The sequence below is a fragment of the Prinia subflava genome, chromosome 12 (genome assembly GCF_021018805.1).
Source record: "Prinia subflava isolate CZ2003 ecotype Zambia chromosome 12, Cam_Psub_1.2, whole genome shotgun sequence".
NCBI classification, from domain to species: domain Eukaryota; kingdom Metazoa; phylum Chordata; class Aves; order Passeriformes; family Cisticolidae; genus Prinia; species Prinia subflava.
The window spans coordinates 19,915,614-19,935,523 of NC_086258.1; the positions used below are offsets into that span (position 1 = coordinate 19,915,614).

Sequence of the window (19,910 nt, forward strand, 5' to 3'; positions counted from 1 at the left end):
CTCCACCTCTGTAGATAATGATGTTTAGATTTCACAGCTGTTGAGCAATGGTACCTGTGCCCCACAAGACAGCACAGCAAATAACCCTGCTCTAAAGAGGGGTAAGAGAAGCTCTCATTAAAAAGTCACTGGTTTAATAAAAAAATCACTCTCCTTGGTAGACTTTGACGCTTTTGCAGGAAAGCCAAGGGTTGAGTTCTTGATACTGGACTGTGGGTACACAACATTCCCACAGCAAAGGCTGACACCGAGACAGAGGCTCGACTGAACGAGCCCTTTCCAAAGGAAGCTTTGCTTGATTCAGTGCTCAGATGCAAGGCAATCTCCTTGAGCATGGCAGGAAAAAGCAGACATTTCTTACATGCTGTCAGGAGTGGCAACTCTGACACTTGCTCTGCTTCTGCAAGACATCCTCGAGCTCAGAGCTATTTCACAACTCAGATGAGCACTAGAAGAGACAGATGAAACAATCCAACAAAAGCAGACTGCGCAAGTACAGAGAGCAAACACGATGTCAGGGAACTGGGATACTCTGTTCTCACCTCAGGTGCTTTCCACTAGAGCGTGTCACGTGTAGGGAAAAAGAAGCCCCAAAAGCAAAACTGGATTTGCTGGCATGGGCACAGGTCAGAGGTTTTATTCCTGGTTGGAAGGCTGAACCAGACCTTTAGTAATTCCTTAGGAACTGGTGTTCTACTCACATCCTCAGGGAATTTTTAGGGCTGACTTTGGAGAGCAATATTAAATGCATGGTGCTTTCCCCACTCTTGTTTGGAGCTCCTAGGTAAAGCAAACAGCTTCATGGCATTTCAATCCTACCTGCAGCTCTCCCAGCACACAGCTGCAGCCTCTGCAAGCTCCTCTGTACCCACTTCAAGTTGTGGCTACTGCAGTGCTCCCCCAAGGTGGGCTCCAGGGCTTTTCAGCTAAAACATCTGAAGGGAAAAGGTTCTTGAGTGTGGTGTCCCCTCTGCCATCTCTCGTCCCCTTCACTAGGGTGACAAGGCCACGTTTCTGTCCTACATGAGCTCATATCTCAAGCTACAGAGCCAGATGGTCTATCAGCAAGGGCGGCGATCCAAGCTTTCCTTGGTAAGGCTTCACCCCTTGCAGTGGATGGTACAAATATAAATACATGGAAAGAGTCCGATTGTTCAGGAAGAAGCTTTTTAGAGAGCTAAAAAAAAAAAAAAAAGCTGAAAATCCACAGCCTCTCAAGGCTGGAGGCAGGGCTGCAGCAGGGGCCATGCTGATAGGCAGCAAGTTATCAGCAGACAAGCTGTTATGAAGCTCAGAGTTGGTTGAAAAGAGATAAACCAGCCGCAGAACAAGGATTGCTCAAAGAAGTTGAGAGACGAGAGGGATTTTAACCTCCAGATCCCCTGCATAGTCAGGAAGTCAAAATGGAGGGAGGCCACAGCCACCAGACGATCCACAAGGAATATTTATAGCTGAAGAAACAAGGGCAGTTATGCTGCGGGTACAGCAGGCAGCTGCCACGGCAGCTCTGTAATTACCGTGCTGCTCTCGGGACACCTGGCACAGCCCTACAATCATAACTCACACCAGGCACATCCCTGGCACGCAGGAGCCCTCACCCACCTTCTTCCCCACTTCCTTCAGGCAGGGAGGAGGTATCCTCCAGGAATTAAGACCTCGGCTGCTGCCAGGCTGGTTTTTGCCAGCGAAGCAAAGGGGCCTTTCACCCACAATACCCTTTTAAACTGGATGATGCCTCCAACAGTTCCTGTGCCACCATGATCCTAATGCCTCTTCCAAAATGGAAAACCTAGTGCAAAGGATGAAAAGCAGTGCTTGTATCCCCAAAGATACCAACTTCAGTGGCTCTGAATACTACTCAGAGATTTTCAAAGGCTCTAGCCCAGCACCAGCATTTGATTCTACCTGCCCACCCAGCAAAAAGGTGTAGTCATCCCAGCTCCTTAAGCTCTGATCTTGCTGCTCATCCAACACACCAAAACCAGCTGTGAACTGGGCAGCCTCCACACACAGCTCTGGGAGGCCAAGGCAGAAACAGCACACAGACAGCAAGGCAGTACTTGAGGGTGCTCCTCTCCTTATTATTACTCAGGGCCACAGCCTGTTTCTGGAGCTGGTCAATCTCTGAGCACCAGGAACTTTCCACTTTGGAAAGAATACCCTGAAATACCAGGTTTTTCTCCACTTAAATTGAAGGAATTCAGGCACAAAGTGTTCTCAGAAAGTCATTAGGTGCAAGGATTCTGTTCCTGGCATACCTGGGGTGTGCAGGACCACAGCCAGCGGCAAGCTTACACTCTGGGGTAAATACACTTCCATTATCATTTTTCACAACAAGAGAGAGATAGAGGCTAGCAATAACCCCGAGGTGACTGGCATCTAATTTTTCATCATTGGAGTATTTATGGCACAGCCGTTTGCAGCATCTTGTAATCACTTTACCGCCTCCTTGACCCCTGGCTCCCCCTTATTCTGCATCTCCTAATTGCATCTGAACAAGCAGGAGGGAAGCAGCAAAGTGGATAGATGCAGGAGAGCTGAATGCTTGGGTTGTGATACTTGGAAGGACAGCAGAGGAGGTGCAGAGCCAAAATTGGCTGTACCCCCCACCACCAGCTTGCTCTGATCTCCCAGAGCATATGAAAGTGGAGCTTTCCTCCTTCCTGACACTGGGTGACCTTGAGGAGTTGTTCTCTGCCTCCCCAATTCATTAGCATGGTATGAGAGATTAATGAGTTTCCTCAAAGAAAGTTTGAGGGCATCATCTTTATCACAAATACTGCCCCAAACTCCTGCATATTTGTAGCCTCTCCTGGCAGGGCATTGGCAACTACAACAATATTTATATTGACTACAAAAGCCCCTGGGTTAGACAGCACAAAGCGAGGGAGATGTGGACCAGGATGACACGGATGCACCGAGGGCCCTGCAAACATGTCAAGCTACAAGCTGCCAGGGTTAGGAGGTACTTGGGTTCAGCAAGGATGAACGTTCCTGACGGCCACTGAGCTCTTCTCTGCCACAACACCAACAGTGCTTCCACCACTAAGCTGTTATTTGTCCTCTTTACTTTTTTCCCCTACAAACTTCTCAGTTGAGTTTCACAGGATTCTCCAGTTGCCTGGAGGATGTGGCTTCAGGGGCAGCAGCATCCTGCTCACTGTGTCATGCAGGAGCTGCCTGAAGGGAAGCAAAGCCCCTCACTTTGAAACTTAGTACAGAAGAAGAGATAAAGCCTTGTTGCCCAGGGCTAGTGGGGTGTCTGCTCACCTCCAGCCTTCTTTCCCTGCACACCAAACAGGTGCAACAGGCTTGGGAGATCAGCTCTGCCCCAGAGCATTACACGGACTTCAACTTACAAGATAAATCCCAGCTGCATTATTTGTATTTATAGTCCTGCTTAGAGAAGCATGAGCTACGTGTGGGATTTGCTGATGTAGTCCAAAAATCCACATTTTTGGACAAGAGCGTCAGTGATCTCACTCAGACATACAGTGCAATTTAGGATGGTGTTAAGTTGCAGACTTATTTAGGAGTAAAAAGATATATGAGTCTGTTCAGAGCTCTCCTCCACAGCTTCTGATAATGTTCATAGCAGCAGAACTGCACAGTTCTGCAGCCCTGGTACTTTCTACCTGTATATTAAGGAATTAATGGTAATTTCAGGGGATGAGAGATCAAGACTGCTGTCTCACCTCAATGAAAATACTGATGTGAATCAAGCAGGCAGCAAGGTCAGACCTCTGTTTAAAAACAAAGCTGGTGCTAAAGCACCAAACAGAATACTGGAAAATATGCTGTTAAGAAAACGGCTTATACTGCATTTCCCAGGGGATTGTTTAGCTGACTTAACAGGTCTTCTCCAACTCTGGCTCCTAGGATGCTGTCACAATCACTGCAAAAAGTAACATTGCACAGGGGAATGTATTTATTACCTATTTTCCACAAATGTTCTGAAAATCTAAGATTTGTGGCTCTGCTGGAACAGCCTAGTCCAAGAAAGGAATTTTTAAAAAGGCCCTTTCTAAACCTTTACCACTCAGGGTAGGGAGGGGGTGATCACATGTATTAGTTCTGACACCTGCCCTATTCAGGAGAGATTGGTCTCCAGTATCAGGAGAGAACAGTGTCAGCTTTGGTGCCGTGATGCCCAAGTGAGTTGGCTCTAAAGAGACAGCTTTATTCAGGGAAAGCAGCAGCACAGCCCCTCAGCCTTAGCAGGATGACTGCACAGGGCTGTGGTTTGAGCCCGACCTCTGGTGAGCTCCCAGCCGCAGAACGTACAGAAAAGCAAACAGAGATCTATCTAAAGCCACTGCTTCACCCACTCTGTTTAGCTGGTTTGCTTCCAAGGTTCATGATCACCATCCAACACCACAAAAGTCAAACCCAGCACTAAAGTGTGCAGGACACTCTTCCTTGGGGAAGCCAATGGTGTCTGGGCTCACTGGTGGCCTCTGCCCATTGTATCTCTGCATTTCTTGCACCTTGCTCCTCTGAAGGGCTGCAGCACCTGCAGCACGCCAGGCCATGCATTCAGGCAGCACCACAGCACCCCTCCCTTCCAGACAGCCCTTGTCAGCCTGCTGGAGGTGCCAGAGGGGCAGGATTGGCCCTTTGGAAAAGCTCAGTGTCCAAGTGACAAGCACAACCCAAGCTCCACTTAGGAAAAACCCACTTCTCACTGCGAACAGACAGCTCCGTACAGAAAACAGATTCCAGTCCCCTGCACTATTGATTTTCCAGTGAAAACAGACAAGCTAATCCATTAACGTTAGTTGCTTCAAAGCGTGGTCTTGCAGTTGCTTCAGTCTGGTCCCAAAGGCTGACTCTCTCACCCAGTGTTTGCCTTCTGGCTGATGTTTCTTTTACTCAAAATGCCATCAGTTACAAGGAAGCAAGAAAAAAATCACCTATCAGACGCTGAACTCCAGCTCTTAGGTCACTGGTACATCAAGTTTATATTTCACTTTCACAACACCACACTCATCTGCCTCTCCTCCTGACGGCTCAGGAGTAACCTCTTTTTCACAAGGCCAGTTATTATCTGAAAATCCCTCTGCATTAGGGAACACAAGGAGTGTGGCAATCTCCAGCAGAGCCAGTTTATCTCTCACAGGCATATGATGAGCAACCAATTGAAAGGATTTATTGATGAACCCACAGAAGTACGGACCAGGATGAAGGAGGCAGGATTTATGCCATATTAACAAGGCTGTGAGACAATTTCAACCTATTAGTTGCACAAGAAAAAGAGTTGAGACTTGCCTTCCCATTCCACATCCAGACACCATTTATTTTAGCAGAACTTGGCTCCTATCCCTCTTCCACCACTTCAAACTTAACTGACTTTACTTTTCACTACTTTGAGTAGAGAAGAGGCAGGAGAAGACTCTAGTCAGCCTCTGAGACAGGGTTTTTAGCCAGGCAAAGCTGTATTTCAGGAGCACCTATAACAATTCGGCCAACTGATATTGATACTTAATGCAGTACTAATTCCTCTCATATCACAGCAATGCTTCAAAACTCTGGCGGCCTGTACACACAGAAATGGCACAATATTCTGGACTCTTGAAAAGCTTTTTCTTATTTTGAAGGCTTTCAGAACTGCCTTTATGCACAGAAGTAGCAGCTGCCTTTTTTTGTACATTTATTTCTATATCAATACCATAGTAAACCACATCAAAGCATTTCTGCTAAGGAATATAATTCAATACTTTTGGCAAGTAGGTCTTACCATGAATAACTTCTTATAGGATATGCAGGGTGACAAGCTAATTGTGCCCCAGTCCTGCTGCATCCTTACTGCAGGCTGAAGTAACCTAGAACACAACAATGCTACAGTTTAAGCAATTTATTTAAACACTAAAGTCATGTGTGACTTCACATCATCAGGATAAACTTCCATCAGCTTTCCTTCCTTTTTACTGGCTCACTCTGGGAGCCCAGGACAAGCTTCCCAAACCTCTTTGATTGATGTGCTGTGAAATCAGCCCTCCCTGGTCCAGCTCCTGCCACGGAGGCAGCTTCCTTCCCCACCACAGGTTCTCAAGCTCTCTAGACATTGTAAGAATAAATATCCAGGAGACAGCAGCTGTGACCCATTTATTACTGAACGCTGCTGCAGGGCACAGCTGAGGAAGGCAGGGCAGAGGAAAAGCACTTGCTGCACAGGGAACGGTGAGAAAACCCAGGTGCCCTTGGAAGGAGCACTTTGCTTGCAGCACTGCTCCAGCTCTCTGTTGGCAACAGATAGCTTAGATCAAGCATGGATGTTCAAGTACTGCCACGAGGGCTCCTCTCATACCGCTGCTGAGAGGCAAAATATGAAACAAAAAACAACAACAAAACCAAAAAAAATCTACAGAAGCCAACAATGGACCAAAAGGCCACAAGAGCATCGTTGTACCAAGCAAGCTGATAAAACTGCCTCAGTGCAGGTAAGTCCATTTGGAAAGGTCTGTTTCAACAATAAAACTCTGAGAGGCCTTTACCCAGAGCAGGGCACAGGCAGAGCCAGGAAGGGGAAATGCTGTGGAGGGAGGCAGAGCAGGTACAGCAGGCACACAAAGCCCAGCACTCCAGCCCCCAGCCGAAGCGATCTGGGAGGGCAGCGCCGTGCCAAGGCTGATGGGATCCACATCAACCCCTCTCAGTTCACCCCCTGCATTTGCCAGTTCGGTTCTGCTGGTACTGAGCAGTGGTACCACAGTGCCCGTGTCCTCAGCCACCCCTCAGCCCTGCACAGCCTCCCACAGCCGCAGCCCGGCCCCGCTCTGGTCACCGATCAGAGCACCAGGCCGGGGTGACATTGTCCCTCCTGAAGAGGGACAGGCAGCGCCGGCGAGCCCGCTCATTTTATTCACTGCACAAGCACGTTTCCAACTGGGATAATCTCCATTAAACCATCTGCGCTGCCATCCTCACCCGGCCTGCACCCGCTGGGCTGCCTGCGATACTGCAGCATCTGTGAGCCGGCACAAGCGGATGCCGCGTCCCTTTCCCCATCAGCTAAAAAAACCAACGGAGACTCAGACAGAACAGATGCACCTGGTGGCTCTGACGCGCTACCGAGCCAGGCCACCAGCAGTACCTGTGCCAGTGCCTCCTCTGAAAGGCACACGGCTCCCCTTGGGAACTGGAGCCATTTCCTTTCCATCGTGGAAGACACCACGTCCCACACTGCCAGAGGAGGAGGGCTGAGAGCAGAGCCTCAGCAGCTGCTCCGATGCACAACAGAAGCCTTGTTTGCCAGGTCAGAAAAACAGTTTGGATCAGACACTCTGGATGGCTGCTGATCCCCAGGATTTAATCTCTTATTTATCTCAGTAGCTGCTTTCTAGAAACAGGGACTATCATATCACATTGCCACACGACTTGGACAGAAAGACAAGAAAGTGTTATGATGAAGGATCTGAAACTTAAATCTGCTGCCCCTTCCCTGTGACCTCCCCAGGACAGCCCAGTGGAACCTACAGAGAGCTTGATAAAGCAGCTGCACTGAAGTGTGAATTCAGCACCGAGAGAACGTGACTGTGTCCTCAGCACTGCCAGAGACAGCCAAGGGACTTGGGAGTCACTCCAGCTGTTGAGGACATGGCAGGCTGGTAACGGGTCTGAAGCAAAGATAGAAAGCCATCGATCTGCTTTAACTGTGATCACTGCCTGCCTTAAACAAGGTCACTGGGCTGCCCAACACACTCCTTTCTTGGAAGAAAATTTGTCCTGCAGGGTCTTGTCCTCACAGGAGTGGAACAGCACAGCAAGACTCACCCTTCAAACCTCCCAGGTCTTTTATGGTCCCAAAAAGGAGGCAAATATTACCTGCAGGTGATGGGACAGGAGCAGAAGTCTATTTACATATTTCCTGCGCTTGCCTTCGCTTATTTGCTTTGCAAGTTTTTATTTTCCAAAGCAATTTATAAACAAGAAGCAAGACAACCATTTGTTCAGACAAAGGTTAATAGGGGCCTAGCAGTCTCTGAAGACTCCACAGACATACTTAGGTGTGAAATCTTGGAGCAGCAATAAAGATGCTGCACAGACAAGCAAGTCTCAAGAGAAGAATTTAATCTAAATATTCTCATTATGTACAGAGTTTTTAGCTTCCATTCACAGTAATCAGAGCAGAGACAGCTTCCAGAAGCCTTTTTAGACAATAAGGCATGAAGAAGGATTTTCACGTCAGTCATTATTCTCCTCTCCATCCCCAGCTTGAAAAGTCAATGTTTGAAATGGTTTTTGTTGAAAAGAAGACACAGTGTTGGGAGAGAAAAAGTTGACAGGAGGAAGGCAGCACGGGTCTTTGGCAGACTGGTGGGACTTGGCACAAAGCAGCTCCCATTGGCACCATTTGTCCAGAAAACCTCAAATAGATTATTCTCCTCCAAAATAGGTTTTCTGTAGGGTCATGCACAGAGTCTGAAATATAACACTACTTCCAGAGAAGCTAGTGCTTCTTCACTGAAACAGGCAAGAAGGTTCAGTTACATCCACACATCCTCCTCCTAAAAGTCACTTAAACCTAAATACAGTACTAAGATAAGGTAGGAAAACTAGAGGCAGGCATCTAGGACAAAAGGGCTGATCCAAAAACTCAGCTGCTTTCTTTTGGGATCACAGTGTCCATCTGTCCCTTGCCACAGGGGAACTTGTTTGCAAAAAAGAGACCTTGTTTGTCCACTGAAATGTGGAACCTGAATTATTCCATCAGGCAAGAATTCAAAATAGAAAGTTAAGAAAACAGGATAGTTCTCTATGGGTATGATCCCCTGGGACAAAGAGAAGCTGTGCCCTTGATGCATCTCTCCCCTTCTCACTTTAGTGTTGCATTTTCCCCTTCAGACAGGCAGATTTCAGCTTTTCTGGCACGTTCAAAAACTCCACTTCTACACAAGAAGAAGCTTGGACAAAATGTGTAGAGATAATGACAATGGTTTACCACTAAATTCTTTGCTTGAAGTCAAGTGGCTTCCTTGCCCTCCCATTCCCAGATTTCTCTCAGGAAGTTTAAGAGCTCAACCAGTCACTAGTTGTCCATACTGCAAACAGGACAGTGGGGAAAAGAGCAACCAGGACAGCAGGTGAAAAATATTATCCAACACATCCACTACAGAGGCAGCCCAGACTCAAAGCCAGGGTCAGTACTGTGGTGTGGGTGTTTTATAAATTATTACATCTCTCATCCCTCTCTAAAGAGGTCACCATCCTCTCTGGTTTCTTCACACAGGTCAAGCAGGGAGTGGGACCAGAAGAGCTGGAGGCAGAACAAGTCCCAGTTTACTCCCATCCTCACCCAGTAAGAAGCATTAGAGACTTCTAACAGAAAAGCAGAACTCAGAGGTAATGCTGGCACCCAGAAGTATCCTGAAAATGGTGATTGTGAGAAGTGACCCTCACCAGGAAGCCACTACAGACTGGTCTGCTCTCCCACAAACAATCCCACTCTCCATTTAAGAGGGCACAAAGAACAACACTGAAGCCTCATCCCAGCTACTGAGCAAGAAAGGATTAACCACTAGCAAAGACTTTGCAGATATTTATTCTCCAAATCCACAAGACAAGCAGAGGGAAAAGCTCCTCTGAGAGTTATGTACACAGACTGCAAGTCTAATGCTTACACAGTCTTAATTTTTTTAATTTAGCAAGTCCTAACAACAATTATCTTCATGAATTATAGACACAATATCCGAGAGACACAGGCAGTAATTAATGCATGTCTGCCTTTTCTGACTAGCTCCTTCTGCTAGGTCAGGGAGAGTTATTGAAATTCAGGAAGGAAATCTTCAATCTTCTAGAAGTTTTAAAGAAACAGACCAAGACAGAATTTAATAAAGCAATAATATTTCTCTTAAATAATTAACTAGACTTTGACATTCACTAATATTTCTGAGGCCCAGCTCTTACTTTTCTAATAACACTGGATGTGATCCACTGCACGTCCAAAACACACAAACTCCAAAATTACCTCTGGATTTCTCTGCACACACACTCATTCCTTTAACTTAAAATTCTCACTGAGACCCTTAACAGAGGCCCCACTATGCAGCACTAGCATCCTTCCCTCCTCCCATTCTGCCCTACCAACATCTGTCTCCAAATCTGAGCACTCAGCACTCCCCAGGCTCCAGAGGAGCCGTGTTCATCATCCTCTGGGAAAAACCCTGGGTTCAGTGCAGAACCCCAGCATAGCATTGGATGCAATAGATAATCCTGAACTAGACAAAGCTATTGTTAAGGCAGTGTATAGCACTGGATGTTGTCTGAGCTGGTTGTTTCCATCATCTCTCAAGTAGCAGATTCTCCTGCAGTATTAACAATTTTATTCACACAAAGAATTGACTCAATGGTCCTTGTGAGTCCCTTCTAACTCTGGGTATTTTATATTCTAAAGCACTCAAATGAGTTTTATATACTTCAGTATCTTGACAACAATTACCCCCAAGCAAATATTACTTAGCCAGCTACTGAAAACCCCATTGAAGAAAAACCCAGCCTTTGGCAAAAACATCTCACCTGCTTAAGCAATATAAAAGTACACACCAAGATGGACAGAACCCAAACTCAAAACATAAGGATCATTCTGATGGCAAACAAGTTCAAACACAGCCATGTCACCAAGAATAGGGATGGGGTATTTGGTTGAAAAAGCCAGACTGAACCAAAAGTTTCATACTCTGTTGTTCACTTGAACTCCATTATTTCTACAAGAAAAAAGATCTCTCTGCACTAGAAGCAGACTTTAAATGGCAACAGTGGTTATCCCAGCTCCAGAAGCTCACCAGATACAGCCTGTAAGCATCAATCCTTCGGATTGGCCCCCAGCACTTGTCCGTGTCGTTGTACTTTGTGCCGTCTCCAACGCTGCAAGAATGGTTGCCAGTGACACTGCTGGGAAAGGAGGGAGAAACAAAAGACAGTAATTAACTCCTAGCAGATGTCTTCCCCTCTCTCCTGCATTCAAGAAAGAAGAATTAGCAGAGGCCAATCCTCCTCTCTGTCCCTGACCACACTCACTCCCTTACATTTTCTGCACTGTGTAAAACAGCAAGTCGATGAGCACCAGAGGTTTAAAGGCAAATTCTTGAATTGCCTGCAGTTATTTGCAAGTTTCATCATTTAATCATCAAGCTACTGAGCTTAGATCTTTTATGGATTGCTGAGGTTTTCCATTTTTGAGCTAAAAGCTATAAATCCAGCCCAGGTTTGATGAAACCAATCTTTTTTATTATCTGTTTTTTTGAGAAAGGCACCACTCCCAGACCAGACCTACGTCCACATACCATCACCATTTACTGGCCTCAGGCACAGTAAGCATCACATCCCTCAGCTCTTACCCAAAGAGACAGAGAAGGCAACATATTGCAGAGTACTGCAATCAAATGATGGAGCAACAAGTCTCATGTCTGCAAGTGCTGAAGTGGAAATACTTCACACCTGAGGACTTGTCTGGAATCAGGTCAGCTTTGCAGGCAGGCAGCAGGCACTCAGCTGAGGAACACAAAACAACTTCACCTCCCACCCACAAGAGATGAGCTGTCCTTGAGTCATTTCTCCACCCCGTGCTTTGGAAAATACAGCTGATCCCAGCCAGACTCAGCACCCCTTCAAACCCCAAGCTTGCCCTGTTCCCTGGCAGCACACAGCCCCTCAGGAGTGAGCACACTTACCACGTCACCTGCATGAGGGACACTGGCACCGCTGCTGCATAGATTGCCAGATCTCCATAGAGGTAGATAATTATACAGAAATAGAAGAGGTTGACACCCACTGTAGAAAAAGAAAATATTGTCTAGATTCAGCAGAGTACACAGAGACTCTTGTCCTCTGCACTTCAAATATACAACATTTTTAATATCTTAAATCACCGTTTGCCTCCATAGTTTCTGCAGCAAACCACCCAAGCTCAGGGAACTTACCATGGAACAGGAACTGAGGGGGCACGAGGGGTCTCAGAGCTCCATTCTGCCTCCTTCAACACCTGGCACTGACACTAAATAAACCCTCTAGTTCAAGCCCATCCTGCAGTCAAGACCAACAGGTCTCACAAAAGTCACCTGCCAGAAGAAACTGTCAGCTCTGAACAGCCACAGGCAAACATCCAGGTGATGCTCTCAGACTCAGTGTGAGCACAGCCTGACAAAGTGAAACGCAGAGAGAATGTCTGTAGGCTCTGCTGATTCCAAATCCTCTGATTTCAAACCTGCAGGACCTTGACAATATGGATTTGTAGGCATTTGGCCCTGCAGAGCTCAGATTCCAATGGGCTGAAATGGAGCTGCCTTGGGAGATTCCCTGCCACTGGCAACTTGAGCCCAGGTACAATCCTGCAAAGCTTTAAAACTGCTTCTGCATCCCACTTACCCTGATGCCACCACATACACTGTTCCTGCCCCTAGTCATTTTTTTTTATAAATTTTTTCTGGTTTTTTAATTGTTTTTAATTTAAATCTTGCCCTCCCTTCACCTATGAGATTAAAAGAAAATCTTACACAAATTAATTGGGTGCACTGAACAGCCTTACTGAGGCACAACAAAATACTGCTGTGAAGGGCTAAAATCTAAAGGGATAAAGAAATGCTTGATGAGACTCCAGGATTCTCTTCTGGCAAGCAAGTATAAATCTCACCAACAAATTGGAAGATATTTTATTTCAGAGTCAGATAAGTTACAGAATAAAAGCCTCAAATTTATTTAATTTAGGAAGGTGACATTGAAGGAAAACAGCTCAAGAAACCTGCCCATGCTTTCAGGTTGTGATGCCACTTGATGCTTAATCCCAGTGCAGCTTGAGCAAACCTCACACTCATAGCTGTGACAACTCTCAAACAAGGACAACACTGCTGCAGGAGTGAGGACTTATTCCTACAGTGCTTGGGTGCCCCAAAACTTGTTCTGCCATCATACTGCCCCAGGAAACATTATTAGGCATTCTCCTTTGTTTAAATAAATTATTCCATATGCTGAGCCTGCTTAGCAGGAAAGGGGCTGTGTCAGGAAAGCACTGAGAAAACTTCACTGTCTCTGTACAACAGCACACTAAATCAGTGCTCTAAGGTTGTTCCTGGAGACAAATGGACTTACTACAGAAATTGTCAGATCATTCTATATAGCTCTCTCCTTGTTTTCTTGCTCTGTGAAAGATGTCTTCACGGTTAGGGAGTCCCTGCGTTGTTCTGGAGACAGCAACAAACCACCTACCAGTCTTCTCCAATTTCCCATTAAAAAGGGTTGAAGGTTTTAAAAAATATCTGACATAGGACAGAAGCTGCACAAACACGAAGCTCAGGACTGCACAGACTCAGACTGATATTCTGTGTTGGGATCTGTGCCTGGTCTCAGCACTCAGCTGCCCCACACATACAAAATAAAGCTGACATGAGCAGCTAAGCCAGAGCAGCACCCCCCTTCCAACACAGACCCCTGTGTCTGCAGAAAGCACGGGTGACACTCCTCTCCCAAACTCATCCTATCTCCAAGACAGGAAGACTTTAGCAACAGTTCTTTTATAAACTGCTGCTGACCCTCCCTGATCAATACTTTCATTACTGGGTACAAAACGGGCTGAAAAAAAGAAGCCATTACTTCCTGTGAGGAAATAGCATGATAGATGTGCCTAGAATCTATTACTGCAATAAATGACTGCTCACTCCCAGAAGAAAGCACCCAGCATTAAAAAATAAAAAAATTAAAACAAGAAAAAAAAGTAGCTCAGAGCCAACTCTTTCAAAAGAGCACACAGTCTTCTCACAGCCTAAACCTAAGTCAGCTCCCTTTAAGAAAGCAGACAATCTGAAATTGAGATTTATCCCCAGCTTACCTCCTAGGACTGCAGATTCAACTCCTGTCAGTTCGTTGAAAATAAAAATCAGTCAAGGGAAAGGAGCAGAGAACTCACTAGAAATCAGGGATTTTGAGGTCTACTGCCTAGCTTTCATCAGCCTTCCCTCTGGAGACTGTAAAGCCCTCCATCACCTTGGGTTTGGACCCATACCTTGTATATCATGAGTAAACACGAGTAAACACCCAGACATTTGCCAGCTGTGAAACCTCACAGGCTGGTGTCTGAAGCTGGGAATTCCCCAGTGTGGCCCAGTTTCTCAGCACTGAGTGGTCACTGAGCAGCTCCCCGTGCTAAAGGGGAGGGAGCACCTGAGCAGGGACCTGCAGAGGGAGGTCCTTCCCCTGTCTGTGTCTGCAGCCTCTCCAAGGCCAGAGGGTATCCATGAATCAGTGGCAGAGATGGAGCTCACTGCTGAGCTCAAAGGGAAGGCAGCAAAGGAGTTACAGCTGCCCCAAGGCCTTTGCTGCAGGCACCTCATCCCATCTGGAACTCCAGCAGGGTCAAGGCCGTGGCCTGCAGCTGTTCAGGCACCTTCCTGCAGAGGGATTCATCCCTTTTCCATGGGCTGAGGGGACCCTCGGGAGGATCCCTAACACAGAAATCAGATAACTCTGGCTAAAGCAACATTAAGAAGAGGGATTAAGATTTAAGAGTCCTAAGCAGTTTATTTCACTTTGCTTGGAAGCCACATCAGTGCTGATGGAGAGTGAACACATATTCCCAGCACCCTCTATTGGCTGAGCAGCAGAGAGGCCCAGAACCTGCCTGGCTTCTGGGGATCCTTTCCAGCTCCCCTGTGAAGCACAGGCAAACAAGGGGCATCCTGAAACTTGATGAGAACACTCTGTTTCCTGTGATTCCCACTCCTCCACAGCCCAATCCTCAGCAATATTGCTAAACCCTGTTAGATAATTGCTCTCAAAGCACTTCTCAAATATTACTCCTCAGAAGAACATCAAGAGACAGGGATGTGTTCACCATATTTTCCACATAGCAAAGCAAACAAGCAAGAAAACTTGCCTGTGATCATAACAACTCAGTGGTACAGGCAAGACCAGGAACAAGATGTTTCTGACACACTTCACTTCTCTGACTGAAAACGTGGCAGCCTAGTCCAAGGTGGATTATTATGATAGTCCTAAGTGATGCAAATCCACAAAATCTCCAAAGAGGAATGCAAGAAAATTATAGAGTTTTTTTCAATTAACTTTAAAATAACTTTTTTTTAAAAAAAAATAAAGTTCAAAGAATATTCACTCCTTAAGCCCAGCTGTCCTTCAGAGGCAACAGCTTTATGCTGGCATAACACTGATGTAATGTAGTGGAAAAAACCCAGCTTTCCATCACCTCTTTGCAAGGTGGCCAGTGAACAAGGGGAAGCATCACTTTCCACAAAAAATGGGGCTTGACAGGCTCAAAACTGCAAAGCCATGGTGTCTGATGATGTTCTGGCTCTGTGCAGCATTTCATTGTCCTGCTTTACAGGTTTCAGAATCCTCAGTGCTGTGGTTTGCATTTCTAGCACACACAGCAACGGATGGGGCTTTATTAGAGCAGGGTTACAAGTTTGCTCCCTGGCATATAAAAGACATTTAAAAGCAAAAAGACAAGTCAGCTTGTCTGTCACATCCTCAGCAGGGACCTCTTCAGCAGTTCATGTCCCAGCTCTCTTGATGATTCCCCAGATGCAGACAATTCCTAGAAGCTCCTATCAGAAGTCTCTCTCCTTCAGACTGCTATTTACAGGGCTCAGGGAAGCCTGAATGTCTTATTCTCAAATGCTACAACCAAAATGCAACCCAAAAAACACTACACAGCTGGGCTCTACTGCTTCAGACAGTGGAGACCACAGAGGACAGATGCAGTTCAGAGGTGAAGTGCAGTCAGAAAAGCCACTGACTTACACTTGCCTGTATGAAGAAACTGCTCCCATAGCCTGCAGAGTTTTGCTGGTTCCATGCCCACCACAGCAGGTTCTGGCCCACCCAGCCCATAAATACTTTATAGAAACACTACACAGGAGGATGAATACAGTCCACAGAGAGAAGGAACAGTACATTTGGGTGGAATTATCACAAACTCAGGATGCAAACCCACACTGAGAGGCACGCAAACTTATGGAACAGCCACACACACAGTGTGCAGGAGCACCCAAAGGGACTCCTGAAAATGTTCATCACTTACCTTTATTGAAGAACATGGAAGCCATCTGGCCCATTTCCACCCTCTCAGTGATTTCAAAGATATTGGCTGAGCCACGTCTCTCTGCAAGTTAAAAAACAAGAAGTGTTTCAACCAGTGCCTCCAATAAAGCCTGAGGCCAGATTACCCGGATACTTGGGAAGCTCTAGCAGCAGTTTGAAGGACAGTATGTACAACTCCACAGCTACAGAGTCACTGGGCCAATTACCCTGCTGAAGCTAGTTTAAAGGTGTTTAGAAAATAAGATGTTCTCATCTTAGTGTCCTAGAGGGAAAAGATCTTTATCAGGCTGCAGAAGGCAAACTGAATTCTAAATGAGTCTTATCTTGCAAGTGCTGAGGACTTTGGGATGAGAGTACGTGGAATTAAGGGTGAAACAGGCAGAGGAGTGCACTGAACATTCTGCAAAGAGGCCTGACACCAGTGAAAGCATGAGCTGTGTACTCACGAACTGACAGGATCGGCCGTGTCTCTGCTCGCTCGTAGCCGTCTGGGAGGAGAACATCACTGTCAGACACTCCAGAGGAGGAATCCTCATCTTCATCATCCTCCTGGATGAAAACACCAGACCACTGCTGAGATATCTGCTACCCACAGCAGAGGCTGTGCCACCCCTAGTGTCACAGTCACTTCCAGACACCCAAAGGAAGGTCCCAAACGGGGAGGGGAGCACATGCAAGGACAGGCAGCACCAGGGAGCTCAGGGGATGCTTGGTGGGCAGAAGAGGACACCAGCAGAGCAGGCTGAAGTGAGGGACAGGCTCTGCTGTCCCAGCCCCAGGTCCCACACACACACACAGCACTGCCCAATCCATGTAGTGATAAGTGGCACAAGGAGTTGGAAACTTCATGCAGATCTGCAGTATTGCAGAATTGGAAGGAAAAAAAAATCTAAGCATATGTAGCCAGCACAAGCAGGTCTAGTTCCTAACTCCATCCCACTAACACCAAGCCAGGGGTCTAAATCAGTGCAAACAATTATGCCTCCCTCTGATCCAGTAAAGCCACAAGTAAGTTTTACAGCAAGGACATAATTCAGAACTGTCCACAACCTGGGATACTGCCCAAGTAACAGCAAGGACATCCCAGCCTGTCCCAGTTAAATGACCTGAGATCAGCAAGGATTTATAGTCCTCAGCACACTCCAAATAGCACCAATATATTGGCTGCCACCTCTCCACATTCACTGAGCAGTGCTTCTGGGCAAGGAGAGCGTGATCAGTAAGAAATGTGAACAGCACAAGAGATTTTTCAAAGCAGGAGCAGAAAATCCTGTCTTTAATGAGCAACCCCACAGGGAACTAACAGCTATATTTTATATGGCAAAGTTAAGTACAGTAGAAATTTATTTCTGAAGAGTTAGTAATGAGGCAAGGCAAAGATGCAGGAGAATGCCAGGAAAATCCTATGTGATAAAACAACAGGAGGAAAAGGAGAATTAAACCCCACACAAACCTTGCGTTTTTCCATTCTCTTCCATCTCAGCTGGGCGTTTGCAGCAGCCATGGCTTCCACCACAAAGGTCGTAGTCATATAGCTGCAGAGAGAAGAATTAAATTGATACCATCAGTAATAGTCAAGAACTGTCACTGAAGAGAGATGGAGAATAATTCCCATCTGTTTGTAGGAGCAAACAAACAAACCAAACCAATCCTTTTTCCAGCTCCCCACACACTGTTTTGATAGTGTTTCATTTCAGTTTATTGCTCCCCTTTGCTCTCGAGATTCAGGTGTTCAAGCAGACCACAATATACAGTAAAATATGACACATCTTCAGATATAAGATGACACTTCAGGTATCTGGAACGCACATTCCTCGTCCTCCTGTGGGTTGAAGGCAGTGAGAGAACCTTGACTTTGCTAGAAAGCAAATTTCCTTCCTCTTTTTAGAACCCAGGATGAGCCCAGTTCTATTCTGAAGCTCATGGCAAAGGTACTCTGATCCCTTAAAGAATCTCATCCATGGCATCAGAAGAAAAGCAGCAATGCAAGAACAAGGAGCACATCACACATGCAGGCAAATACTGGAGGCCAGTGAAAGAGCTGTCCAGGGAGAGCCACTTATGGAAGGAATATCATTATCTCAGCTAAAACCAGTCCTATAATATTAATGAATAAATTTTAAAACCCCCACAAATCAATCTTATTTAAGACTTTAAAGTGGTTTCTCATTGTTTCAGGAACTGGACTGTCAAGCTCAAATAAGAGATCAGTTTTGCAGGAATGAAAGGAAGTGCTGAGGCCTGTGCAGCAATTTCTGCCCAGGCTTTTCCTGCACCAAAGGTGCCCAGGGGACATGAGGAAGTCACAAGTACCAGAACAAAAGCAACAGAGATCCCAAGGCATGCAGCACTCTGAGCTGTGTCTTCTCAGCCTAATCCAGTGCAGTTCTGGTGCAGATTTGGAGGTTTGTGCTGTCCTGCTGACCTTGAAGGATGATCTACTGGTGCCAAATTCCATATATTGAATTTATGCTTTTAAACTAACGTAGCTAAAAGGAATTGATTCTAAAACTCCCAGTTTCTGGTACCCCCACAGATACCATCTTACCAGAGCTGCAGCATCCAGCTCTGAAGTGGGGCACTCACAAGCATTTGACCACACAATCTCCCTGCACAGCAGCACAGGACAGATCCCAAAAGCTCTGCCTCCAAACCAAAGGCACATTCAGGCTGGCAGGGCTGGTTACTGAAAAGGCTGGCACTTCAAAAGTCCATTTGTACAAACAGCAGGAGGGAATTTTGTTTTATTTTCAAACCAAGCAAGGAGCAAGCAGGGATTCCCAGCCCACCAGAAGATGGCAATTGGAGCAGTAACTCCTTAGAAAACAGTGCTGTATCCACAGCCTTCAGCTCCACCTGCTGCTCCAGCACGGAGGCACCTGGACAGAGGCTCACAGTGAACCAGAGTGACAAACAGGAGGCCATCTCCAAGGTCTTGAGTAGCAAAGGTCTGGAAGGGCTAAGACAGGCCCAGCTAAACAGGAATTTGTGTTCCTGACACGCAGCTGTGAGAGCATTGCCAGAAGCCAAGAGAAAGCTTACACATCTGCAAGTCACAAAGCAAAGACTTGACCCTGTGCAACCTGGTTGGTGTTTGGGGAGCTGATTTGTGATCTGACAGAGGCAAGCACAGAATTTATCCACAGTGAGGACAATGTCAAAAAGGATAAAGGTCCCAGAAGACTCTGGACTGGAGGAAAAGTCCTTCCCATCAGTCAGGAAATGGGATGTACCAGAGATTCAGGAAGTGCATCCCTCCAAATAAGGTCCACAAGCAACACTACCGCAGAAACCAACACTCAAGGAGCAGAGGGGCAGAGCACACAGGAAAACAGCAAAAGCCTTTACACTGTCCTCACCCAGCTGAACCTCCCAGTCCCCTAAAAACACACACACATCCTACCTCATAAATCCCAGGAACATCAGGAGGACGAGGCTGACGAGCCACCCTGCTGTGGCAAAGGCCTTGGGCATGGTCAGGGCTCCCGTTCCAACGATGAGGTTGAACATGTACACCAGGCCAACCTGCAACCAGCCCCAAGATCCAGCATCACAGTGTGCCAGGAAACATCCAAGACACCCCACACACCCTCTGATTTAAAAGGAGAGGGCAATCCCTGAGCCAGCAGGGTGGGAACAAGGCCATGTGAGAAATAACTGGAGGAGGGGACTGAAATCCAAAGAGAACAACGTGGGTGTCAGCACATTTCTGGAGAAACTGATATTCCTCTCCGTTTTTCTAACTATTTTAATTTTTTTTTCTCTCTAACTTGTAAAGTTATAAAGTACATGAGTTTGGTTTTTTTTGTTTGCTTGTTTTCAAGTCACTGCCTTCTACCAGAAGGTCTGTGCTGTGGGTTGGA

The 19,910-nt window shown here is 46.4% G+C and overlaps 1 protein-coding gene across 3 annotated transcripts in view; it reads right to left on the minus strand.

Annotated features, from left to right (window-relative positions):
- Window positions 1–19,910, minus strand: part of TMEM104 (transmembrane protein 104) — a 45,506-nt gene that overhangs the window by 22,678 nt on the left and 2,918 nt on the right. For 2 of the 3 annotated variants that reach the window (XM_063409405.1, XM_063409407.1), the window contains 6 exons: window positions 19,451–19,572; window positions 17,501–17,582; window positions 16,494–16,596; window positions 16,028–16,108; window positions 11,670–11,769; window positions 10,782–10,890 (listed from right to left, as the gene is read on the minus strand). In XM_063409405.1, the coding sequence (XP_063265475.1) occupies window positions 10,782–10,890; window positions 11,670–11,769; window positions 16,028–16,108; window positions 16,494–16,596; window positions 17,501–17,582; window positions 19,451–19,572 (597 nt within the window). The remainder of the gene's footprint in view (window positions 1–10,781; window positions 10,891–11,669; window positions 11,770–16,027; window positions 16,109–16,493; window positions 16,597–17,500; window positions 17,583–19,450; window positions 19,573–19,910) is intronic. The other variant, XM_063409406.1, reaches the window with a different exon arrangement.